General features: G+C 31.8%; 2 protein-coding genes across 3 annotated transcripts; one reads left to right on the top strand and one right to left on the bottom strand.

The window, feature by feature from the left end:
- The first annotated feature begins 5726 nt into the window (after positions 1-5726).
- On the top strand, positions 5727-8586 carry LOC104232087 (protein trichome birefringence-like 6). The gene is made up of 5 exons (XM_009785186.2): positions 5727-6507; positions 6670-6862; positions 6976-7166; positions 7881-8039; positions 8118-8586. Exons 1-5 carry the CDS (start codon positions 5783-5785, stop codon positions 8437-8439), a joined length of 1590 nt encoding a protein of 529 aa, XP_009783488.1. The 5' UTR covers positions 5727-5782; the 3' UTR covers positions 8440-8586.
- Positions 8587-9087: 501 nt separating this feature from the next.
- LOC104232085 (histone-lysine N-methyltransferase EZA1) lies at positions 9088-22291 on the bottom strand. Of its 2 annotated transcripts, XM_009785183.2 has the most exons (19): positions 22207-22291; positions 22045-22105; positions 21333-21434; positions 20305-20576; positions 19478-19639; positions 18360-18444; positions 18024-18179; positions 17897-17944; positions 17750-17821; positions 17095-17212; positions 16571-16970; positions 14904-15048; positions 13534-13754; positions 12931-13062; positions 12193-12280; positions 12052-12099; positions 11826-11954; positions 9630-9707; positions 9088-9560 (listed from the first exon to the last, which is right to left on the bottom strand). In XM_009785183.2, exons 1-19 carry the CDS (start codon positions 22227-22229, stop codon positions 9369-9371), a joined length of 2532 nt encoding a protein of 843 aa, XP_009783485.1. In that variant the 5' UTR covers positions 22230-22291; the 3' UTR covers positions 9088-9368. The 2 variants fall into 2 exon arrangements, with proteins under 2 accessions (XP_009783485.1, XP_009783487.1); XM_009785185.2 differs by lacking the exons at positions 21333-21434; positions 22045-22105; positions 22207-22291 and having other exon boundaries at positions 19478-19658; positions 20305-20438.
- Between the last annotated feature and the right edge of the window lie 2290 nt (positions 22292-24581).

The following is a 24581-nucleotide window of genomic DNA, read 5'->3' on the forward strand; positions in this document are numbered from 1 at the left end:
TCTGTCTTGTTTAAGCAAATTAGATCATATTATTTTAACAGACTTCTCTTACTATCACTTTGTTTTTATTTAAAAGTTAAATATGTCTTATTCATCACATAATTTTTACGCAAATTCTTTTTTATTTTATTTTTTTCTTATAGTTATTATATTATTTATTATTTAATATTATTTTACTATCATATAATTTTTTATTAAAGTCTTTTAATTAATATCTTGCTTATTATTCTTTTAATAGTCTTTAATAAATATAAATGTTTAATTCTTGAAATTTGGTATATTTTTATGCATTCAAATTTTTTTAAATCATTTAAATTTATTGTAATATTTTTAAATATAATTTAATTTTTTAATTTATTTATTTTTAAATTAATTTAATGTATAAGTAACCTCACACTATCTCTATTTTTTTAATACATTTTCTTCCCTACTATAAATTTTAATTATTTTTATATTAATATTTTACTTTTAACCAGAATAACATCATATTTTATTTTAAATTGTAAAATTGAATTAGTCTAAAATATTAATACATATATTTGATGATTATGTTACAAATATATTGAGTTCTCTTATAATTATTTTTGTATTAGATGCAGTTAAATTTTCTTTTTTTTTTTTAGCTTTAAGATACAAATTTAATTTTTAATTTCATTAGTAAAATTACCTATATTATAAAGTTATTTATATTTTTAAAATTTATTTTAATCATAGAAAAATAATTTCTTAATTGTTTGAACATATTATATATATGTATTAATATGTTTATTGTCATTTTATTTCTTTACATAATATTTTAAAAAATAAAAACTTATGAAATAAAAAAAATCTCATCTCAAATTCAAATAATTCTTATCATTCTATTTTCTAAATTGGACCGCATTTTTAAAATATTATACTATATATTCAAACTTAAACTAACTGCACTCAATTCAGATATTAATCATAGAAAAATATTTTCTTTGTTGTTTGAACACATTATATGTTAATGTTGTAGTAATATTTTCATTATCATTTTATTTCTTACGTAAATTTTCTTTCTTTTTTAGATTTAATACAAATTTAATCTTTAATTTTTATTAGTAAAATTACCTATATTAGAAATTTATTTTCTATTTTAATATTTTTTTCATAAATAAGACTTCAATTTCGTGATATTATCCATAGTTTGGACATTCTAATCGTAGTTTTAACAAATTTCAAATTTCAAATTCAAATAGCCTTTCCCTTTCTTTTCTAATAGTAATTTTTAATAATTTTGCTAATTTTTAATCTAATATATAGTCTTAATACGTTTTATGTGGCTTTTCATTAACTTGTAACTTTTTTTAATATCATTATAAACTATTATTCTTTAATATAATATAGATAAATATATAATTTTCTAATCATAAAATAAATATTTATTTTGTTTTAAAAATATTGCTCGAAAATTTTAAATTATTTAAATTTTAATAAGAATTTAAGCATTGTATATTTAATTTATTTTATTTTCTAAACTTATGATTTATAAATATCTCATATTATCTCTAATTTATTTCTATTATTCAATATTTTTAGGTGTTGATTTTATCTATTAAACTTGAGTTACATGGACTTATCCATATTATAAATTTTCTTATCATAATATAAAAAACTTTCTCATCTCAAATTTAAATAAGTTTTACCCTTCTTCTCTATGATAAAAAATCTGAATTTTTATTTTTTCTCTATTTATTATTTATTTTGATATTATATTATTCAATACCTGATATTATTACACTGTCATGTGGATTTTTATTAGCTTGTTTGAATTTAATATCTATTTCTACCACATTCATTCTAATATAATATAGATAAAAATTAAAAAACTTTCTCAAATTCAAATAAGTTTTATTATTCTATTTTCTATATTTGACTACATTTTCAAAAAATTATGTTATACTTTCAAACTTAAACTTACTGCACTCAATTCAAATATTAATAAAAAAATATATTTTCTTAATTGTTTGAACACATTATATCTGAATGTTGTAGTAATATTTACGTATAAAATATTCGTCTACCCGATTTATCAATATTAAAATGGCTTTATTATTCTTATTTTTAAAATATTTTTACTGATTATTTAAGTTTTTTATTACTTTATAAATAATTTATATACTTTATGTAAGATCTTATTTTGCTGCTTGAATTTATTTAATTTTTAAACTCAATATATCTTTAATAATTTAAGTAAACTTTAATTTTATTTTATATTTTAACTCACTCCAATGTATAAATAGTCATAGGTTATCTCAATTACGTCTTTTTAATTTTTTATTTTTTCCGATTAGAATTTTTAATTAATTTTTACCTCCATATCTCTAGCTAAATATAAAAAAAATCTATGGGTGAATCAATATCAATATAAATATAAATATACATATAAATATAAATTTAAATGTAGATATATAGATTAAATTTGTCTAAGATCTATTTAGATTAAGTATAAGATTCATTAAACTACTTCCATTAATTATGTTTCCATTTATAATTCAAATTTTTAATGTTGCCTTAAAATTGCTAAGTGGCTTCTTTTTAGCTTGCCACTTGGCTTAACCACATGCTTCACTACTCTCCTTTTAATATAACTAGTATTAGTACCCGCATGATACGCGGATAATTAAAAAGAACGATCTACACCATAAAGTTTAATATGTTAGTGTTAATACCATCTTTACAACCAAACATTAAAAACATTTTAAGACTCCAGTAAAACTTTCATTCCATATCCTAATAAATGTTCCATAAAAAATAATGATACTATACAATTTGTTTGATATGAATGTTCTACAAAAAATAATGATGCTATACAATTTGCTTGATATGTAGCACGTGCCTAAGGGAACATTTTTGTAGCAAATGCTCATTACATATTGCAGTGCATTTTTCAGAAGTTGTCCTCAGTATTGAGGTTTATCACTACAAAAAAATATGAGTAAAAACTCAAGAATTTCTGGTAAACCCCTGTCACTAACATTTTGGAAAATTGAAAACCTAATTATGCGTAAGACACCTTACATTTCCTAATGCTTGTATTGAAAGTACGAAAATCCCAATAGTTGCATGAATTCGATCTCCCTAAAATAAAAAATTTGAAAAGAAATTTAAGTTAGTAAGGCGCATAAGTTGAAGAAAATACATCACAACTCGAAAAAAATAACATGTAAAAGAGTATGTACCTTTTCATCTTGAATAATTAATTCAATTAAATTAGAATTTTCTAGTTTCTCGCGATCTGGAATGTGTCATAATCTAACAACACGGCCCTTTAAATTCCAACTCATTTTGGACATTAATATTTCGCTCATATAGTTATAGTTTGGAGCTATACTTTGCAGAAGTTTGTGTGGAAGCTAAACTCTAAGTAATGTAGAGAAGCCAAACATAAGCAAAAGTTGTTTAAATAAAGATTCCTAAGGAAAGACAATCTAGTAAATCAATTTTTAAGTATATGAAATCTTAATTTTTAAAAAGGTATGTGTAAATTAATTTGTATGAGTGAGTGCGCAAAAAAATGATATGGATCTTCATTTTTTAGCTTTTGGCTTATTTTAATTTTCAACATTTTTTTTATGGTTAATTAAAATTTGTTAACCACCAAGCCTTAATTTTTCTTGTCTTTTTCCTTTGTCCTCTTGTTCATTTTTCAATATTATTTCCTTTAGTATAATATAGATGTAAGATACAAAATGTTTATTTAATTATTTCTCTCTTAAAAAAGAATACCTACAATAACTGAATTATACACAAAATTTAATTAAAAATATCTATAATAATGTATATTGTTCGTAAATAAGGTCAGATACAAAGCTTGTACTAAATATAGAATTATTATTTCAACTTAAAATTAATGTGTAAGATACAAAACGAAATTTTAATTGATTCTTTCTAAAAAAAGAATACCTACCATAACTGAATTATACACAAAATTTAATTAAAGATACCTATAATTATAGTATATTGGTCTGCTTAATGAAAATTGTGTCTTTTTTTGTGTGTACGACCAAAAGATTCTACTTTGGTCATTAAAAAGAGAACATTTTAGTTTAATTAATTCTTTCTTAAATTTTTCAGTCTATTTTTAGCATAATATAGACGTAAGACAAAATATTTATTTAATTAATTCTTTCTTGAAAAAGAATACGCACCATATTTGAATTATACACAAAATTTAATTAAAGATACTTATAGTAATGTATATGATACCTATATTAATATATATTGTTTGCAAATAAGGTTAGATACAAAGCTTGTACTAAATATAGATTTATTATTTCAACTTAAAATTAATGTGTAAGATCCAAAATAAAATTATAATTGATTCTTTCTCGAAAAAGGATGCCTACCATAAAAGAAATCCTTAATAGTATTAGAAATCGATGATCCTGTAATTTTGTATGGCAAGTGTGAGTAATCATATATTGTCATGTCACAATAATCTTTTTCTTTTACTTATTTTTGGACTTTGGTCCATAACACGTTTTTGGAAATAATTTTTTCTTTCCATTTTTATGTCAGCAGAGTATTTCATACATTTTTCTCTTACCCACATTAACTCAAATTATTAATTTCATATTTCAACAGAATATTTGTCATATGTAATATTACTCCAAATATGGTTATATATATTCACGGACAACTCTATTTCATATTTCATTCCCACCAAAAAAATTAATTATTAATTAGATACAAAAGAACATCAAATAATAATTTTTTGACGGAAACCATGAACTTATATATAATATAATCTAGATATGGTAATACATGTTCATGGATAGCTCGATTTCATCTTTCTTTCCCAACAGATTTTTTATCCAATTAATAATTAGATACAAAAGAATATCGAATAATATTTTTTTCAATGTTATACAAATAGAATCCAACAAATAGATTTCATAAAAGTGCCAAGTGGCTTTTTCTCAATACGCCACTTGGCTTAACTTCATGCTTCATTACTCTCCTTTTAATATAATATAGATAGATTGAGTAAGATCTTATTTTGCTGCTTGACTTTATTTAATTTTTATACTCAATAAATTTTTAATATCATAAATAAATTTTAATTTTATTTTATATTTTAACATACTCCAAAATATAAATAGTCATAGATTATCTCAATTTACGTATTTCTGTATTTTTTATTTTTTTCTATTATAGTTTTTTAATGTTTAATTAATTTTTCACTTCCATATTTCTAGCTAATATAGAAAAAAAGCTATGAGTGGATCAATATATAGATATAAATATAGATATACATATAGATACAAATATACATGTATAGATTAGATTTGTCTAAGATCTATTTAGATTATGTATAAAATTCATTAAACTACTTTCATTAATTATATTTTTATTTATAATTTTTAATAATTAATGTTATCTTAAAATTGCCAAGTGACTTCATTTTAGCTTGCCACTTGGCTTAATCACATGCTTCACTACTCTTCTTTTAATATAATATAGATATAGATTACGATTGATAACTACTCCGCCAGAATCTGAGCATACGTTTGATTACAACTACTCTCTCTTGTCAATAATTTATCATTTTGTACAGCATACTTACTATACATTTCTTATCTTCATTAGCTGTTGTATATTATTATTAATAATTATTCCCAAAACGCCTTTGCATGTCAGCATGTGCTTCTCTATGTGCATTACCATATCTTAACCACTCTTCTTGACTTCTATAGTGTTTTAGAAGAAAGCCCTTACACCAAACACACACACACACAGTGTCTCTTAGAGAAATCTTATGGAGAAGCAGAGGAGTTTCTCTATCAAGCCCACAAGGCTATGGCTTTTCTCTTTCACCGTCTCCTTTTCTTTAATAATTCTCATCTTCTTTTCCATTTGGGTCCTCAACCTTCCACTATCTACTCGTCAAGACCCCCATCTTCACTTCAACACTACTACTTCTTCAGTCCCTTTGGATCTCAAACCAAACTTCAAGATTCAAACTTTGAGTTCTTTTCACAGAAATTACTCAGCAACCCAAATCGAGAACTCAATTTTGGTGGGCACACATTTCAGTAGAGTTGAAAATGAGTCCCAAATTTCTAACATTTCAGCACCTGAAGGAATTTTGGAAAAGGAAAGTGAGCCTAAATCAGTGGCATATGTCATAAATAGTAACTCTACTGTGAAAAATTCAACCTTTTTTGGTAACCGCTCGACGAAATCTGAAACTGTTTCCGAGGTTCTTCAAATAGATAGTGCAAAGCAACAGCAAAATGTCTCTTTTCCTATATTCAAGAAACTAGAAAGAGAAGCTTCTAGTGATATTGTGCTTAAGGTGGTGAATAATAAGAAAGTATGTGACATCACAAAAGGGAAGTGGGTATTTGATGAGAGCTACCCTTTGTACACAAATGCCTCATGTCCCTACATTGATGAAGGTTTTAGTTGTGAATCTAATGGAAGATTGGATAAGCATTATATGAAATGGAGGTGGCAACCTCAAGATTGTGACATTCTAAGGTAGGTAAAACAATAACAACTTTACTCTTTTGTCCCTTTCCCTTATCCGTTGCTGAAATTGTACGCTTTCATTGTCTGGTCAAGATGTAGACTTGGCTAGTAATGTGTAATAAGAAAGCTTGACAAATAAGTAATTCTTAGCTTGTAACTTTTGTTCTATAGGTTCAATTCTACCCAAATGCTGGAACTAATTAGAGGCAAAAGGTTAGTTTTTGTTGGTGATTCCATTAACAGAAACCAATGGGAGTCAATGTTGTGTTTATTAATGGGAGCAGTCAAAGATCCAAGAAAGGTTTATGAGACTCGTGGTCGGAGAATAACCAAAGAGAAGGGGAATTATTGTTTCAAATTTGTGGTAATCAGTCCAAACTTCTTTTTAATTTTTTCTATTTTTACTTATGGATAGCTTTAATATGCAGAATTTCTTTTTTTTTTGCCAGCTTGAAATTTTTGGTGTCAATTTTGCAGGACTACCAATGTACTGTTGAGTACTATGTAACTCATTTTTTGGTTCATGAGGGCAAGGCAAGAATAGGCAGCAGGCGGGTGCAAACCCTGCGAATTGATACGATTGATAAAAGTTCATCAAGATGGAGAGGGGCTGATGTTCTGGTGTTTAATACTGCTCATTGGTGGAGTCACCATAAAACTAAAGCAGGGTAAGCCTTTCGGAAACTATATTCCTGGGGACTAATTTAAAGTTACTTCCAGTTTAACATCTTAGAGATACTTATAGTAGGATGAGAATCTGTTCTTTAAGGAGTTCTTGTTGAAGTTCTTAGTTTAATAGTCTATATAAAGATCTGTTTTAGACTACTGCACTTTGAGACTAACTAACAGGTTATTACCAATGGTTAATTGGATAAGCCAAGTCCAACTTGTTTGGAATTGGGACTAACTAGCAGGTTATTACTGATGGTTAATTGGAGAAAGCCTGTATTGGATGGAGATGAGGTTAAAAGGAGCGAGATAGTGAGTGAGAATTCATATAGCCGAGTCCAACTTCTTTGGGATTGGGACTAACTAGCAGGTTATTACTGGTGGTTAATTGGAGAAGTCTATTGAGATGAGCTTAAAAGGTGCGAGATAGTCACTGGGGATTTATATAGCTGAGTCGAACTAGTCTGGGATCGAAGTGTAGTTGTTGTTATTGTTTAATTGGATAAGCTAATATCGATGTAAAATGTAATTATAATGTGATAGAATACAGAACGAACTTAGCAATACCAGTTAATGAGCTAGATTGTTTCTTGGTCAATCCTTTCAATTTTTGCTATTAAGCTAGAAAACAAGTTACTTGTTATTCTTGTATATGATGGATGCTGTGTTGTATTCTTCTAAATCCTCGTTTCTAACCGGTAGTGTCACAACAGGAAAAATTACTACCAGGAGAGGAATCAAGTTCATCCCCGTCTTGATGTTTCAACAGCTTTCGAAAAGGCCCTCACGACTTGGGCATCATGGGTAGATAGACATGTCAATCCAACCAAAACACAAGTTTTCTTCCGAAGCTCTGCTCCTTCTCATTTCAGGTATGCCTTAATTTGCTTTGAACTAAATATTGGCTTCACATCTTGTATTGCTAATCATCCTCTTCTTAAATTTGATAGCGGGGGTCAGTGGAACACTGGTGGACATTGCAGAGAAGCTTCTCAACCTCTTCCTGAGACTTACAATGGCGAATACCCAGAGAAGAACATGTTAGTGGAACAAATCATAGGGAAGATGAAGACTCCAGTTACCTTTTTGAATATAACTGGTTTGTCAGATTATAGGATTGATGCTCATCCCTCTATATATGGAAGAAAACCGGGTAGCTGTTCGCGTGTTCAAGATTGTAGCCATTGGTGTCTTCCTGGGGTTCCAGATACGTGGAACGAAATATTGTATACGCATTTAGAAAGTAAAAGAAGAAAGAGTTTGACTAACTGAAATTTCCTTCTCAAATTTGTAAATTCTTTCATTTGTTCAACCTGTTTGCCAGGTTGCATATAACTGTGAAGTTCGGGTTTATCTTTGAAAAAAGGACACTTGTATAACCGCTCTCAAAATAATAGCCGAAAAATATATATTTTTTGTATATATATATACATTTCTGTATGTTATATATAAAAAATATACAAAGTTTATACACTTTTGCGGCTATGGGATATAAATAGTTTTGACCGCGGACTAAAAAGTGATCTTTTCCCTTTATATTTTGTTTTGTTTCTCTCCCTCTCCTACATAGGCACAAAATGACCGGTGAAAGGATAGCCGGACCCGTTGAAAGCCGGCAGTTATTAATGGCTCGGAAAGAAAGGTCTTCTTCCCTAAGAGAGGCTGCTTAAGGTGAATCATCGTAAAAACATAGGCACGGTTAGTTGACATGTCCCTGTTTTCTAGTTTCCCTTTCCTAATCATCCCTGTAACAGAGAGTTTCCTTCTTTAGAAAGGTAATATATTCGCTACTTCATGCATTTCAATTTTGGTTATTAATATATAAGCAAGGTAGGGGTAGATGCCAAACCCCTAACTTCATTTAGTCTTGTCTTGAGCTTTGACCACCCGAACTAATTATAAGAGGGTTTCTGAACAAGATTGGTTCTGAATAGTTCCACAAAAAAGAAAAACTAAATTAACCACATAACCTATGTTATTACACGACACATAGAAGTGCCCAACCCAAACAATTTATTTTACCTGTTCCTGTGACTATATATATTACATGTTTCTTTCTATATTTTCCACTTATTCATAGCTGGAGCCTTTCTCCACTTGTATATGTCTTATTAGCATAAGAATTAATATAACGGAAACCCCCAGAAAAAGAAAAGAAATAAAGAAAAATTGTTACAATCGTCTATGGTCAAAGCACTGTCTCAATGAGATTGGTGTTTCTTTGCTCGACCTTGAGGCGCTGGTGAATCATCTCTCTTTGTGCCCTCAGGTTTCCTAGCCCATATTGGTGCTTGATCAGGACCATAACGATAATCATAGAAAAGCTCATCACTAGCTTCAATACGTTCCTTCGCAAATATGCCAACTCGATGATCACCAGCAACCAGCATTACCTAAAAAGGTATCAAAATCAGCAAAGTCAAGTATTTTATTGAGCTCTAATACACTAGGAATATATGTACCTTTGCATAACAGTTTGGGTTTGATGAGTGATTGGCGAATTTTAGCTTGTCTCCCTTCCGATAGGCATCAAGGACATACTGCAATAAAGATAGGAGAGCAGGAGATGACTGTTTAGTAAAGCTCAAAAATTGAACAAGTTAGCTTAAGATGTTATAACCTGCTTTTCTCCGAAACGTCAATAGGACTTCTAGATTACAAGAAGGAGAACACTCCAAAAACAGTACAATAATGGAGACTTAATTTGTTGAAAGGACTTGTCTAGTTTTTGAGCTCCAGCCCAGGGTTCACTCAAAAGGAATGTTTATTAGTTAGTTGCCATATATTTTTGTCTTTGATCGTTTCCTGATTGATTAAACCAGGCATACAAGTAGAAGAGTCCAAAATACTTGAATGACAAGTAAATCCAGAGGAAATGACAGGTTAGTAATTGGATATTTTGCAATTGAAAATTGTAATGCACCAAATTCATGACTGAAAATGAGTAACAACAACTTAGAACCAGAATTTCTAGACTGTGGAAATAAGAGCATATACCTGCTAGGGCTTTTTAGGATAAACTGTTGATGATTTGCTTCAATTACTGTTGCATTTTTTAGCATAATAAATTAGCTTAGTTTTAGGATAAATCTACTTTTTTGAATTTAAATTTTTGTTAGATTTTTTAGGTTTGTTGAGATATTTTGGGTTTTTTAAATTCTTCTTACGCAGATTTTTCTGCAGATTATGTTCTCAAGTTGCCTATTTAAAGCCCTCTATGTTTAATAAAAAAGATAAGACATTTTCAATCAATACTTTGAATCTTTTTGCTGCCCCATCTTTTAAAAAACCCAACAGCGGTATCAAGAGCGTCATTAGTCTTACGGGATCTGTGAGTTCTTCCAAAGAACCATTTTCAAATCATTTTTAACTAATATCAGTTTTTAAAACCAATTTTCAAACATGGCAAGCAGCAGTCTTTCTTTGAATGACCCACAAACTTTCACTAGTGAAAACTATCAGATTTGGTTAGTGAAAATGAAATCATATCTTGAAGCCTATGATTTATAGGAAGTTGTAATGGAAGATAGACCATTACAACCACTCCCTGCAAATCCTACACTTGCCCAAATTAAAAACCATTCAGAAGAGAACCAAAAAATATAAAGCTAAAACTGTGATTCAAAATTCAATTGTAGATTCAATCTTTTCTAAAATCATTGAATGTGAGATAGCAAAAGAAGCTTGGGAATAACTTAAAAAGGAGTACCAAGGAAGTGATCGAGTCAGACAAATGCAGATTTTAAATTTAAAAAGGATTTCGAATCTCTTAGAATGCAAGAAGACGAGATTATCACTAGGTATTCTGATAGGATTTCTTCTATTGTTAATAGAATCAGGTTGCTTGGCAAGGATTTCAAAGATAATAGAATAGTTGAAAAAATTCTTGTGACGGTTCCAGAGAGATTTGAGTCCAAAATTTCTTCTCTAGAGGAGTCTAAAGATCTCTCTGCCATCTCTGTTACAGAATTAATAAGTGCTCTTCAAGCACAAGAAAAAAGAAGAGCATTTAGACAAGAAATGGTTACTCAAGTTGCTTTTTATGCACAAAATAAAAAAAAATAAAAAAAGGTCAATTATCCTCTTTGCAAATATTGCAAAAAGAAACACACCTAGAAAAATTTTGTTGGAGGAGGCATGATGCAATATGTGGTATTTGCAAACAAACAGGTCATGTTACAAAAGTGTGTAAGTTCAAAGATGCTCAACACTATCCTCAAGCACAAATAGTTTTAGAGCAACTGAAGCAAAGGAGAGTGTAGATGATTTGATTCAGTTACTGTTGCATTTTTTTAGCATAAGTGGGCTTAGTTTTAGGATAAATTTACTTTTTTGAATTTAAATTTTTGTTAGTTTTTTTAGGTTTGTTGAGATATTTTGGGTTTTTAAAATTCTTTCTTATGCAGATTTTTTCTGCAGATTATGTTCTCAAGTTGGCTATTTAAAGCCCTCTATGTTTAATAAAAAAGATGACACATTTTCAATCAATACTTTAAATCTTTTTGTTGCCCCATCTTTTAAAAATCCCAGCAGAAACTTACTCTCAGCTCTATATACTTATGTATTAGTTAGCTCGTCCGCTTTCATATTGCTACCCCGATTCAGATTTCGCAATATAAGGGAATACCAGATTCTCTCAAAGAATTAGCAGAGCTCACCTGATCGTTCAAGTCGAAAAGGAATGACGAATTTGCACGATCATATATTTTCCCCCGTCTATCTGCTTCTCGATGAGAAATTAATTCACCAGTATATTCTCCGAGGTAATCATTTTTGTTAACAGGATTCTAGGTACGAAAAGAAAAAAAGACTATACAAATTAGTTTATTAACACTTTATAATAGTAGCTTATAATGCAAGTGTATCACACAGGATTTCGGCTACCTTCAGAAAGGCTCCCCATCCAGCAATTTCAGATTTTGAAAGCAGAATCTGTTGGAATGAGGCAAGACAGATTGAGAAAAGGAGAAAATGAAAAACAAAGTTTCATAATAGAAGTGACTGAAATCCCTAAAATGGCCTGACCCTTTGCTGCTGCCTTAGGAGGAGCCTCATGTTACCACATTGACCTTCTCCTCGTCGAGGAGGTTCACCCAATGACCCATCACCACAGCTGCAAAGTGCGTACCAATATTTCACGAAGAAATACATGAGTGAATTCAGAGGCTACAGTTTAGCTTTCAACTACATAACTATTTGGAACCAACATGAAAACAAGCACTTCAGCCTTGTGATGCTTCTCTAACTACAAATAGCCTAAAACTTCACAACACGAAAAAAGAAAGTCTATTAAAGATGCTCAAGAGATTGGAGGAATTATAGTTCTTGGCCCCTTAGCATAACAGGCCATAAAGATGAAACATCCATAAAGTTTTTCATAAGGTGATCGGTCAAATAATTCACAAGAGAACCTAGTTTTGGATGAATTGATCACTGGTGGTGTCACAACAATTCCTAGACGTCAATGTTCGTGATAGTAAATATTAAAAAAATTCAACCAAGGGAGTTGTCAAAAAGGTTTTGCTAGTAGAAGTATCACCATGTACTAGAGACACTTCCGGAAACTAAAACCACAATGAATAGGTTCGAGGTTTTATCTACTTACACGTATAGGTTTGAGTAGTGTTTTATCTACTTTCATCTACAATTTCCAAAATCTTGATTATCCATCGCAATATCAAACTGATTAGTGTAAATCATCAGCTTTTATGATGAGCCACTAAAGGTATCTATAATGACGTGTGTTAAGCCCATTATTATTACCTAACCCAACAATTGCGGCAAACATCTGGATCACATTCACGTCCAGCAGCAAAACATGGACATTGTCTGCTTCTGCATTGACTCTTCGCACAGTGGCATCCACGGAAACGATTTTTACAGCTTTTTGAGCAACTGAAATGGAAGAAGAGATATGAGAGATAATAAGTTCCTGAAATAATATTGTAAAGTGAACAAACACTGAGCAAGCATTAAGTTAAAAGACTGTTCCAATAACGAACGAAGTCAAGGATATCAAGCTGCAGTCTTCCACACAACAAATAATACAATTGAGGACATAACTGTTCTAGTTTATCAAGTCCTATCCAACTTCACTGAAGTTCAACTTAGAATAGATGCGACAAAAAATTGATGCACTGCACCCACTTTCAACTGTAGCAGCATGAATTATTCATTAGTAACATCAAGCAGAACCACCATGCATCCAAGAGGGGAGGATGCAAGAGCGCAAGTTTTACAGGAGGGTATAAAGTTAATTAAAAGAAAGAAAGAAAAAAAAGAGAAAAAGAGGTAGACTAGAGAAGCATCTGACTTAACAGGTCAAAGTCAAAATCCTTGTTTGATAAATTCAAAAGCTTAACATACCCACAGTACTTTTCGCAGCAAGTACCATTCTGTAAACAAGGACAATTCTTTCCACAAACAGGATGGCATCCACATGGATTATATTGTATACAGGATTGATTCTTTCCATCTGCAATTCGTCTCCACATTGAGGGATGCCCAGCAGACTTTGAGGAATATTTGAGCTTCCGTGTTCTTCCTCTTCTACGAAGAAAACGTGATTTTGTTGGCATATCTGGCTCCTGAATATCCAAATACATCAAATTAGATGGATATATACCATGAAGGAAGTGACTCAAACTCAACTTAGGAGGGTTGAATGCTAACAAAAGTAAAATAAGCTGCTTGAGCCGTTTCAATTCCAGCAGCACCCCTATACAGAAGTATGTTCTCATTTATAGCATGAGAAATTCAAGAGAAATAATATTCTCATATATGCATCAATTTTCAAAGAAGAAAATCCTAGTTTCTCAACTTCATAAATGAACTTGTGCATCATTCTGTGCTTCAAAAATGAACTAGAAGTAATGATACTTCCTTCTGCACATGAAAATATCTTACTCTGGCTAGAGAAATGCCATTTTTTTTTACAGCAGCTACCCCATTCTTATAAAATATTAAAAGAGAGTACAGAATGTTAGAAAGTAGAACTGCCTGCTGCTGCAGATGTTTATAACAGTCGACAAGGTTTGATAAACACCAAAAGATCCATGCCACCTTTTTTCCCCCTCATTACAAGGCCGATAGCCTGGAACAGTCTGTTCAGACTACTTTGTCCAAATTATTGACTGGAATTACAAGTCTGTCCTCTGGTCAAGTACTTTACCTCTAAATATATTTGAACAAAAATAAGTAGATTATACTTGTTGTACTCCTGTCTTCTTGTTGCTAAGATGATACAGTGCTAGACTATACTACAGTACATGAATTAGTTTTTTAGATAATATAAATAATTAAGTAGATTATGAAGTGTGATTAAAGAGTGGCTGTATTATATTTATCGCACTAAAATATGGATATGGACTTCAAAGCAACGTAATATATGGTTTTGCAATTGGATTAACTTTTTAAAATTATCCTTGGATTTAAATTCATCATGTTGTAGGGAAAACTTTTTCCATTTTAGGATTTAAAGAAAAGACTAACAATCCAGTTAACAATATCCACTTCTCCTTGGATTGGAAAATATCAGCACACAGAGTGTTCTTAAGAATACACACACACAGTCCCAAACACCCAATTATTAAATAGAGAAATGCTGTGTCTCCAAACCTGTGTACCACAAGAACTTCTGAGTCTTTTCAAGTCTAAGGAATATGAAAATTCATGTATTACCATCTTTGGACCAAAGCATCAAGAAAATAGTTAGGCACGACGAAAAGAGCACAAACCATGTAATCCATGTCGGTTTTCCCATTATCCTCTGAAAACAAGCTAGCAGAGCCTCCATGTCGCGCTGGTGCTCCGTCATCCATGTAAGAGGATACCTCCAAACAAGATTTCAAGCCAGGAAGTAAGTTCCTAGCAATGAGGCAACTGCAATGCATGAAATATTATTAGAGCTGGCATGTTGACATGACCATATGATTTGAGTATACACTTGACCAAAGATAATCCAAAAAGAATCTGTTACCAACACGTAATCCACTCCATGTACTTAAGAAGCATGGTCAAAGAGGGGGGAAGGAAGAGGGGGGGGGGGCTAGAATATGGTTTGCATAAAAAGTATGGCAGATTTCTCAACATAGAGGGACTAATGTGCTAAAACATGGTGTAGGTGCTTCCTTTTCTCGTAACATGGCAAAAAAGTACTCTTTTGAAAAGATGTCTGAAAGCCTATCAAAAAGATGATGTCCCCTACTTCCACTTTTCTGATTGACTGACTTATTGATACTGAGGAAATTTCAGCAACTAATCTTGGCATAGAAAGAATCGACAACAACTTTGACTAGCTAACATATGGTCTTTATAGAATGGAATATCATAATTAAAGTGACAGCTAAATAAATCTCCTCGAGTTCAACTCTGCCTCATTTCTCACAATAATACAAGTGAAAAGACTTCAAAAACCATCTAATCACTTGGTCACCTTCAAATTGTTTATTGCCCGAGAGATATCAACAGTAAAAAAAAGGGCAGCCCGGTGCACTAAGCTCCCGCTATGCGCGGGGTCCCAGAAAGATATCAATAGTACTTATGTAAAATATAATTCAACATAGCATGATGTTCCCAGAAAATGTAGTACAGCTAAAGCCATTTCCTGTACCTAGCCCACTGACCAACTCATTTTTTTCCCCTGAACTTTCACCTATCCTCAATTGCCCATGGTTTCTCACAAGGACGTGCGCTTTTGAATCCCAAAGCTTAATCAGCACCATAATGGTGGCTCCCAAAAATGGTGCCAGGGATGGTACAAGAGTAGTCACTTGGAACATGATATGTGTTGCCTGTAGAACTATATGAAAGGCCTCCATTGGAAATTATTACAAGCAACTATAAAATGTGAAGAAAAATGAGGATTTGTTATTTGGAAGCCCCAGGAAAGGATTGCTTGAAATGGGTGGGAGACACAAAAACAAGAGCAACGCCTACACACATGGAAATCCTTTTATTGAGCACAACGAATGTGGAGCTTTGGATCTTAAGACAAATTTCCCAGATGCCGGCTTGCAACACTAGTGTCTGTAGCCAGAAGAGATGGGCAGACAGTTTTTATTTTGTGTCTGACATATCCTTTGCATGTGGAGGAAATAGATTGCATGGGGTTGTAAAGTTTTAAGGATATGTTACTACTGACCTGAGTACTCCCAAATTTACCAAGTGACATGTGAAGACTCAGAAAGACTCCTTTTGTTTTTACCATCTAACCTCTCACTCTTCGGTCTGCGGGCAACAAGAAACAGCTACCTTACCAGATGATATTGACATGGAAAGCAAAATCCTAGTGTAATTCACTTGGACATGAATTTCTTACTACTGATGACATCATCCTATTCTAATGTAAAATAATTGTAATTCTTTTATTGAGAAAGAACCAAAATTAACTAAAATGACATACCTGTTTCTCCCAAAAATCTCTATCCCCTTCGAGTACAGTTCTTTCTCTAGGGGTCTCCATTCAGGTATATTTTTCGAGTAGGATGCTTGCTTCACAGTTTCCATTTTAGTGTCTTCTCCTTCATTCCTGACATTGTCCCCAGCCTTATGCAAAGAAGCACCATTATTATTGCCAGACTGATCTGGTGCTTGTGATTGTGGTACATGATCTTTGGCGATAATAGACGTCTCATTGCTGTCATATCCATCTTCTGCTGCCACAATAACAGCAGTAGGGAGTGATAATTTCCTTCTCTTACAAGACGAATCTTGTTGGTCATCTGAAACCAGATCTGACTTCTCTAAAGTTGCATATATAGAATCTGATGCGCCGTGCGTCATTTTGCTATCAGTGTGCTCCTCTGTTGTGACAATGAGACATGCACAAGGGGAACCATCAGCAGGTAACTTCAAATGTTATAGTCAAGACAAGAAAAGATCAGCAAAAGTGATCGGTCAGCAAAAGTGTGTAAATCTCATTGTCACCTCGATCTCCAGCTCTTTTAGTGGCCACAGTAGTACCTCCCACTTCTGAAGTGGTCTTTTCGGACCGTTGCGGTGGATATGCAGTTGAATATTTAATCTGGTTTGTCACACCTTTTACCTATAAGAGCAAAATGAATTTGTCCCAAATAAAAAGGTGAAAGTGAGTGAAAAAGTAATAGGGGTAAAAGGGGGAAGAGCAAGGTAGCAAATGAGAATGACAGTCTGTAGTAGTGGCAAGTGATACGAAATGAACTGATTATGGTAATAGCAAGGAAAAAAATCAAAATCAAAATGGATGTTAAAGGCCTATAAAAGATGTATGTTTAAGAGCACTAACTCCGCAGAGAGTAAAAAAAGTAGCAAAATCACTTGGCATTCTACAATCAGCTCAAAAGCTAGCAAACCAGCTAATACAAAAGTTATATGGTAAGAGCAGAGATGCTGGGGTACTTATCGAAAATGCAGAGATGCCGAGGTACTTATCGAAAAAGCAAAGCTGCTTAGTTGAATAAGTTTAGGAACTAAAACCATAAATATTCCGAAGTACCTCAAGAACAAAAGTTATCTTAAAAAAATCCAAGTCAATGACACGTTAAGGGGTATTCCGAACTTAAAAAAGTATGACCTCTTCGCTTTTATAAATATTTAAAAATACCTTAAGATAACACTGGTCGCTGCAAGGTTTTCCATCATCTTCAGAATCAGATGAATAGGGCTGCTTTTCACTCTGCCAAATGAAAGACTCTTTCAGATTTTCATATACAAATTCAATAGAAAAAGCTGGACAAGCAATTATACTTACAGCATCAATAAAAATTTGTGAACAACCATGCAGACGGCAGTCAAACACCTGTTTTAGTACAGGGAACCAAATAAAAACACATTTAGCTTCTGTATCAGCTAAAAAAGAACAAATTTCAATCACATACCAGACAGCGGCGACAGAAAAGGTTATCAAAAGAATCTAAAGCAGCAGTAAGGCTTTTGTCCAGAAATATGTTCCCTCCAAGTCCACTTTTCCCAGAATCTTTGAAGCTTTTGCTGTCTGTATTTTGATGTTTTTCCACAAGCAGATTACAGTGCTCCTAATAAACGAACAAACAAACACAAACAAGATTATATACAAAATGGTTTCACAGATTGCCACTAACAAGATAACCATGAAATATCCAGCTACATGGTGTGAGCACATCAAACACGCATAAACATGGTAACCAAAACATGTAACAAGTTCATCACCCAATTACAGCACCAACTCAGTTTACCAGGATTTCAGAAGAGGTGCCTCCAACATAATGGGTTAAGATGTCCACAACTTCTTCGCTAAGCCCAAACTCCTGAGAAGCCATCCTACACAAATCCCAAAAATTGAATTTAAGATGGCCCTTGGAGACACCAAAAAGGAGTAAGCTGACAAACACTGCAAAATGGATTTTTCTGTCTGAAATCTGCAGGCTGCAGCTATACCCTTTCTGTTCGGGGAGCTAGCATGAGTGCTAGCAACTCCCTCCAGCTGGCTAAATGTAGGACTTCTAGTTCAACTGAGGGTGCCCAGCAGCCTACATAAACATTAACTATTCTATCCAAGGAAAAGAAGCAGGGCAATAAGACCAGGCTACTGCAGTACTGGGGATAGGACAGGATGAGAAATCATCCGTCAATCTAACTACTTAGAACAGTAAAATCATACTTCCTCCATGCCAAAAAGAGAGATTGGATTGGAGTATGAGAGTCAAAGCATCTAATTTTTGGTGTGAATCTAAACATTGATTTTTATTGAAATAAAAACCAGATATTTAGAGCTACTAAAAGAGATACAGATCACAATGTTTTCTTATTGAAGTATTTTTAAAATGTCTGAGAAATTAGTAGTAGAAAATGTCCTGATAGTAATAATAATAATGTTGTTAAAAATGGGATAGCGGGAGTATTTTTCTTTACCCATATGAGCTATGAGTCTCTGATCATCCCTTCCTTAACAGAGCTAAAAATCAAGGAAATATATGGACAAAGAAACAGAACAAGAACAGAGATGCAAGGAAAAATTGTGCTGTGCATCTGTATTATCTAGGAAAAGCAACAAGATAACTCTTCAAATTCTAGCCAGAGGAAATTTGAAATTAAAAAGAAAATGGGAAAGAGGATCCGTGGATAAACTCCCAGTTGCAGAATTCTTGTACAAACCTTCCCTATGTAAGCACTAAGCAGTAAGTGAACAACACTGGTGGAGAAAAATAAATTACATCAATTCCAACTCTTCAGATCAGCCTATAGTCAGTTTTTCTCTTTGACACTGAAGCAAAAATCTGCTAAAATAAATGAAAAACGGCAAAGTGCGAATGTTTTATGAAGCTATAGTACTTATTGTATTATCTGAACTCACCACAGAATTTTGTCCTCCCCCTCGGAGAAATCACGTTTCTCTTCCTCTGGTTCTGCAATATCTTCCTCGCTGTCACTGCAGATTAGCGCCTCGCTACCATGCTGGTCATAATATATCCGCCTTCTCCCAGCTACCGATTGGTCTTCAGCCATTCTTTGATTTCTGTGCTTTTTGAAGAAGACTTGAGAACAAAGAGCAAATAAAATCCTCATTTTGAATAAGAAGAAAGTATAATCATAGCCACAGGCAAGTCTAAAGCTGCAACTATTGGCCTTAACAAAAGAACTCAACAAAAAACAATGGAAAAAGCATGACGAACAAGATTAGCTTCAATGCATGACAATGGATGAATGATACTACTGAAAAATAGTTTCCCTCCCAATTTTCTCCAACCTATTAAATTGTGGAGCTGCTTTAAGTCATCAGAGTGAAACTGCATCTGTTGATGGTAAATTATCACCAAAATAGATGCTAAACGAAAAAAAAATCCATGACAAAGGTCAAGGGTTCTATCTCAAGCTTGTTGTGGACAAAAGAAGAAAAAAAGAAAAAGATGCAAATTTAATTAAGCCTTATACTGGCGGAACAGTAGATTTCAGGTTCACGATATACAAAAGGCTATCTAATGTAGCTGATACCTTAAAAAATCTATCATCTTTATCCAGCTTCCTCTTTCTGTTCCACATAAGTAATACTTCCTTTGTCCCAATTGATGTGATGTGAGAGTCAAACAAATGTTATTTTTTTAGAATTCTTTTCCTAAGTGTCCTCTTCTATGTACTTGTTTCTACAGTATTGGACTTGATATAACTATGATTATCACATACCTGTCTAAAAAGATCCAAGTGGTATATGGTGGAATCTTCTCAACAATGGGAAGCTTGGCAGTTGTTGAAGATACAACTTCCTCTCCATTAGCGTAGTCCCTGTCTCCTGATCCTTGAAGAAGTCCACCAACTTTACAGCGGGGATTTGCTATTCTTAAAGAAAGCATTTTGCCAGTCCCAGAGTTATTCATAGTATCCCTCCTTGACGTAGCCAATAAAAGAAGCTCAGAAACATGATTTTCTAGCTTCCTTTTGTTTTCTTCATGTTTGTCCTACACAGAAACAAGCATGGTCAGACAATCTTTTGTCCTTCTTTCTTTTAATTATGGTGTGGGAATTCCAAAGGGAAATTCATATGGCATAGTACAGCACAGTCGCGCAATGAGAACAAGGAAAATTGATGTTTCCTTTTATTGGGTCACATAACCTTCTCCGTGTTCTTCATTTCAAGTACAGTTACTTTATTGATGTTTTGTTTCTCAAGTACCAAATATTAGGCCCTTTGTATACCAAAGCCATCTTTTGACCATCCTATACAACCCTTTTTCCATCCTAACTGAGATATATTTGATGCATCAAATTCCAGAAACAATTCGTTATCTGACTCGATTCTAGGAGTATGAATCGATCATCCTCTTTAAGCACAACGAACCAGCCTTTATGTAATTTCCCTCATACATATGCATACATATATATGTGTGTGTATATATACACATCAACAAACTGACAGCGCGTACGTTCAATTTTCCACTTTAAATTTTTGAAATTTCCACTCAAAAGTTTTCCAATTGGTAATTACAAAATAGAAATTCGTCACTAATTTCTTTGATCAAAGAAGAATCAAATAACAAAGATCTTCAGAAAAGAAAAATCCATTTGAGTGCAAACACTATTAAACAAAAAGAGAAAGAGATGAAAAGTATCGGCGAAACGCACAAGCCGATTCGTATTCTTGCTATGATATCAGCAGAAATACAGTTTGAATACACAATAGTCTAGAAAATAGAAGAATGCAATAGAACACGTACCCTAACTGAAAGAACTCTGTCTGCCTGAATTTGCCTTTTCAGCTGATTGAGTCTGTACGTCAGAGACGGCGAAGAATCTCTTTCATGTTCTCCATAGGACATCTGTCAATTTAGAAAGATAAAGGTTTCATCTATTGCCTGATTATATAGCCAAAAAGAAACACAAACAAGTACTCATCTAAAATTGATTGAATAAAGAAAAGTTCAGACCTCATGAAATTACCTATGGTAGAGCCCAAATTATTTGATCACATCAAAATAACAAAAAGGGGTGCAAAAGAGAAAAAAACAAAACAAAAATAAATTCATAGCCCATGATTTCACTCAACAAGGTGAGGGCAATAGATCATTAGCTAGAAAAAAAGTAGTTTTCAAATTCAATTGTAAAATTAGAGCAAATAGACATAGTAAAGCACACTACTTTATAAAAGACCAACAAACAAGAACGCATGATTTTTTTTTACTATGTCCTTACTCTTTCCCCTGTTTTCTCATCAATTGGAGAAGGAAAATTTCCAAGAAAAAAAACATGTTTTTTCTTCAACAAATTTTATAGTTTTTCGAGAATTTCAAATACCCCACAAAAAAAGATCTATCAACAAGATGATCGGAGCAGAAGGGAGTGCAAAAAGTAGACTTATTTGGTGAATTGGCAAGAACTTAATTAACTTATAACCAATTCAAAATCAAAAGGGACATAAAAGGGACTGACAGTGGGGGTGGCGTCAGATTCAGCGGAAACGGAGGTGGAGGAGATCATGAAGAAGTGCTGTCTGTAGATATTTCAGAAACAACGTTAACATTAGGAAAGAGGAAGTATTATTTGAAGAAGAATTAAGGAAGAGTAGAGTAGCCAAGGGAGAGGAGACTTTACGTGGAGACTGCTGACTGTGACATGAAACCCGAAGATAATACTCCCGACTACTAGCCGGGAAGATAAACCTTGGGTAAGAAAATAGAGTAACTTGATGAACGGTAAAAACATATCTTGGCAAGAAGCTCAAAATTAGCTTTATTTAGGGTCCGGTAAGCCATCGGATAATTGAAATTGGTGTAATTATTAATTGTAATTATGATAATTTATTTGTTTGTTAAAATATAATTTATCTATATTATTATAAAAATACGAATAATAATGTTGGTGGACAAAAATATCCCTCAAATATTTCCTATTTAAAGCAATTCAATGAAGGATATAATTGTAATATTGGATAGAAACTACTCAAAGTAAAACCTTTTCCTGTTGGGACTTAATTCCTATATTTAAGCAGCGAATAATACAAATTTTCCTTAAATAATGAGTAATTAAAGCTCGCTTTCAATGAGTAGTTCGGATACCTACTTCTAAAAATTTAAATGGTCTTATTTTAATTGATTTACCATAAATGTTTATCGTTTGATAATTATTATTAAAATTGTTTAGAAGTTTCATTTTGTGAGACTAAAATTGACAATGCAAAATAAAAAAATTATTATAAAAGCATGAATACAATGTCGGTTTACAAAAATAAACTTATAATATTAAGCATAATAACTCATAATAAAAAGACATAACCGTAATTCTATATATTAATCTTATAATCTAATTAGTTTTAGGACATAATACTACACGTTAGGAATACTACATGATTACCTTTAGGAATCCTATTAGTATAATTACTTTCGGGCTATTTAATTCATGTAAAATTAAAAAAGCAAATATCTTTAGTCATGTAATTCTATTACTTTCACAAAAATTTCTATTACTAATTTAATTTAAAAATGTATTATAATGTCCTATTACTAATTTAATTTGAGAATGTATTATATTGTCCAAATTCATTTGAAAAAGGAGAGCTTGTATTATTATAAAAGCATAAATACGATATTAATATACCAAAATAGCCCTAAATTATCAAACAGAAGAACTCATAGGAAGAGGACATAACTGCAATAACCTATTTTTTGGACTACAATACCTTCTACACTAATTTTCAATAATTAAAATTTTAAAATTAATAAAATTTTGTCTATTAAAAATATGTGAAAGTTTAATAAAATAAATTTCATAAGAATCCTCTGTATTGGCAATACATTATCACTCCATAATGTCAATACCAAGAAAAAATAAAAGTAATATTAAGGGACTGCATAAAGAGTTGAAATTGAGAAAAAATAATACCCTCATGATAATATATTTATATTTTATTTGAACTATTTTCCTACTAAATAATATTTTTTAATTAATTTTTCGTGTAATATTGAAAAATACCCAATTATTAAACAACAACTAAGAAAATATTTAAGAATATATAAATGCGTGAAAAATAAAACAAAAATGGTTGGTAAGAGTTAATGCCACTAATGATTCTACAAACATAAAGATATAAAAGTAAAATGTCATATCAATCTTTTACTCTTTGAAAATAAAATTTATGGTGAATAAAATTATAATTAAGATTAAATATTTAAAACAAGAGATGAACTATATTAAGATCTGAACCAACATATAATAAATTATTTTTTATGTTAAAACTAAATAATTAAATCTTTTAATTAATTATTTAGCAAGAGAATCCAATTCAATTATTTTTTAAATTCATCATATGAGTAAAAATCTTATTCAAGTTAAAAATAAATCTTAGATTACGTAAATTTATTCCATAAAAAGAGTATTAGAACATAATGTAAAAAGATTAGTATATTATTAAGAATCAAAATACCATACAAGTGACTGAGGAAGCGCAATCAAAGCTAAATCCCAAACTAGAACAAGCTTTCAAGACTATATTATAAAGAGTCGACTTTGCCATAATGGGATTATTCTTTATAGATGCCTCCGGCAAATCGAAATAATATTTCTATATCATACATTACTTACAAATATCATATCAAGAGGCATGACACTATTAGTAATATCATTAAGTGGTGTACCAATAACGATTTTATTGTGACACCACCCACTTTAGATTTGATATACCTCTTCAAACAACTTAAATAACCATCACAAATATATCAAATTAGAGTAATAATGCTAAATTTATAAGGAAGGCGAAATTGATAATATGGGATGAAGTACTTATGGCTAAGTGTCAAACGATCAAAATAATTGCCCGGAGTTCTAGAGATATATTGAGTATTAATAAACCGTTTGGTGGAAAATTAATGGTTTGGGATGTGATTTATGTCAAGTACTACCAGTAGTTCCAAAATCGAGAAAAGCAAAGACTATAAAAGCTAAATTGTCAAAGTTATACTTCTGGTCTCAAA

This window comes from Nicotiana sylvestris, chromosome 9, assembly GCF_000393655.2.
Source record: "Nicotiana sylvestris chromosome 9, ASM39365v2, whole genome shotgun sequence".
Lineage (NCBI taxonomy): Eukaryota > Viridiplantae > Streptophyta > Magnoliopsida > Solanales > Solanaceae > Nicotiana > Nicotiana sylvestris.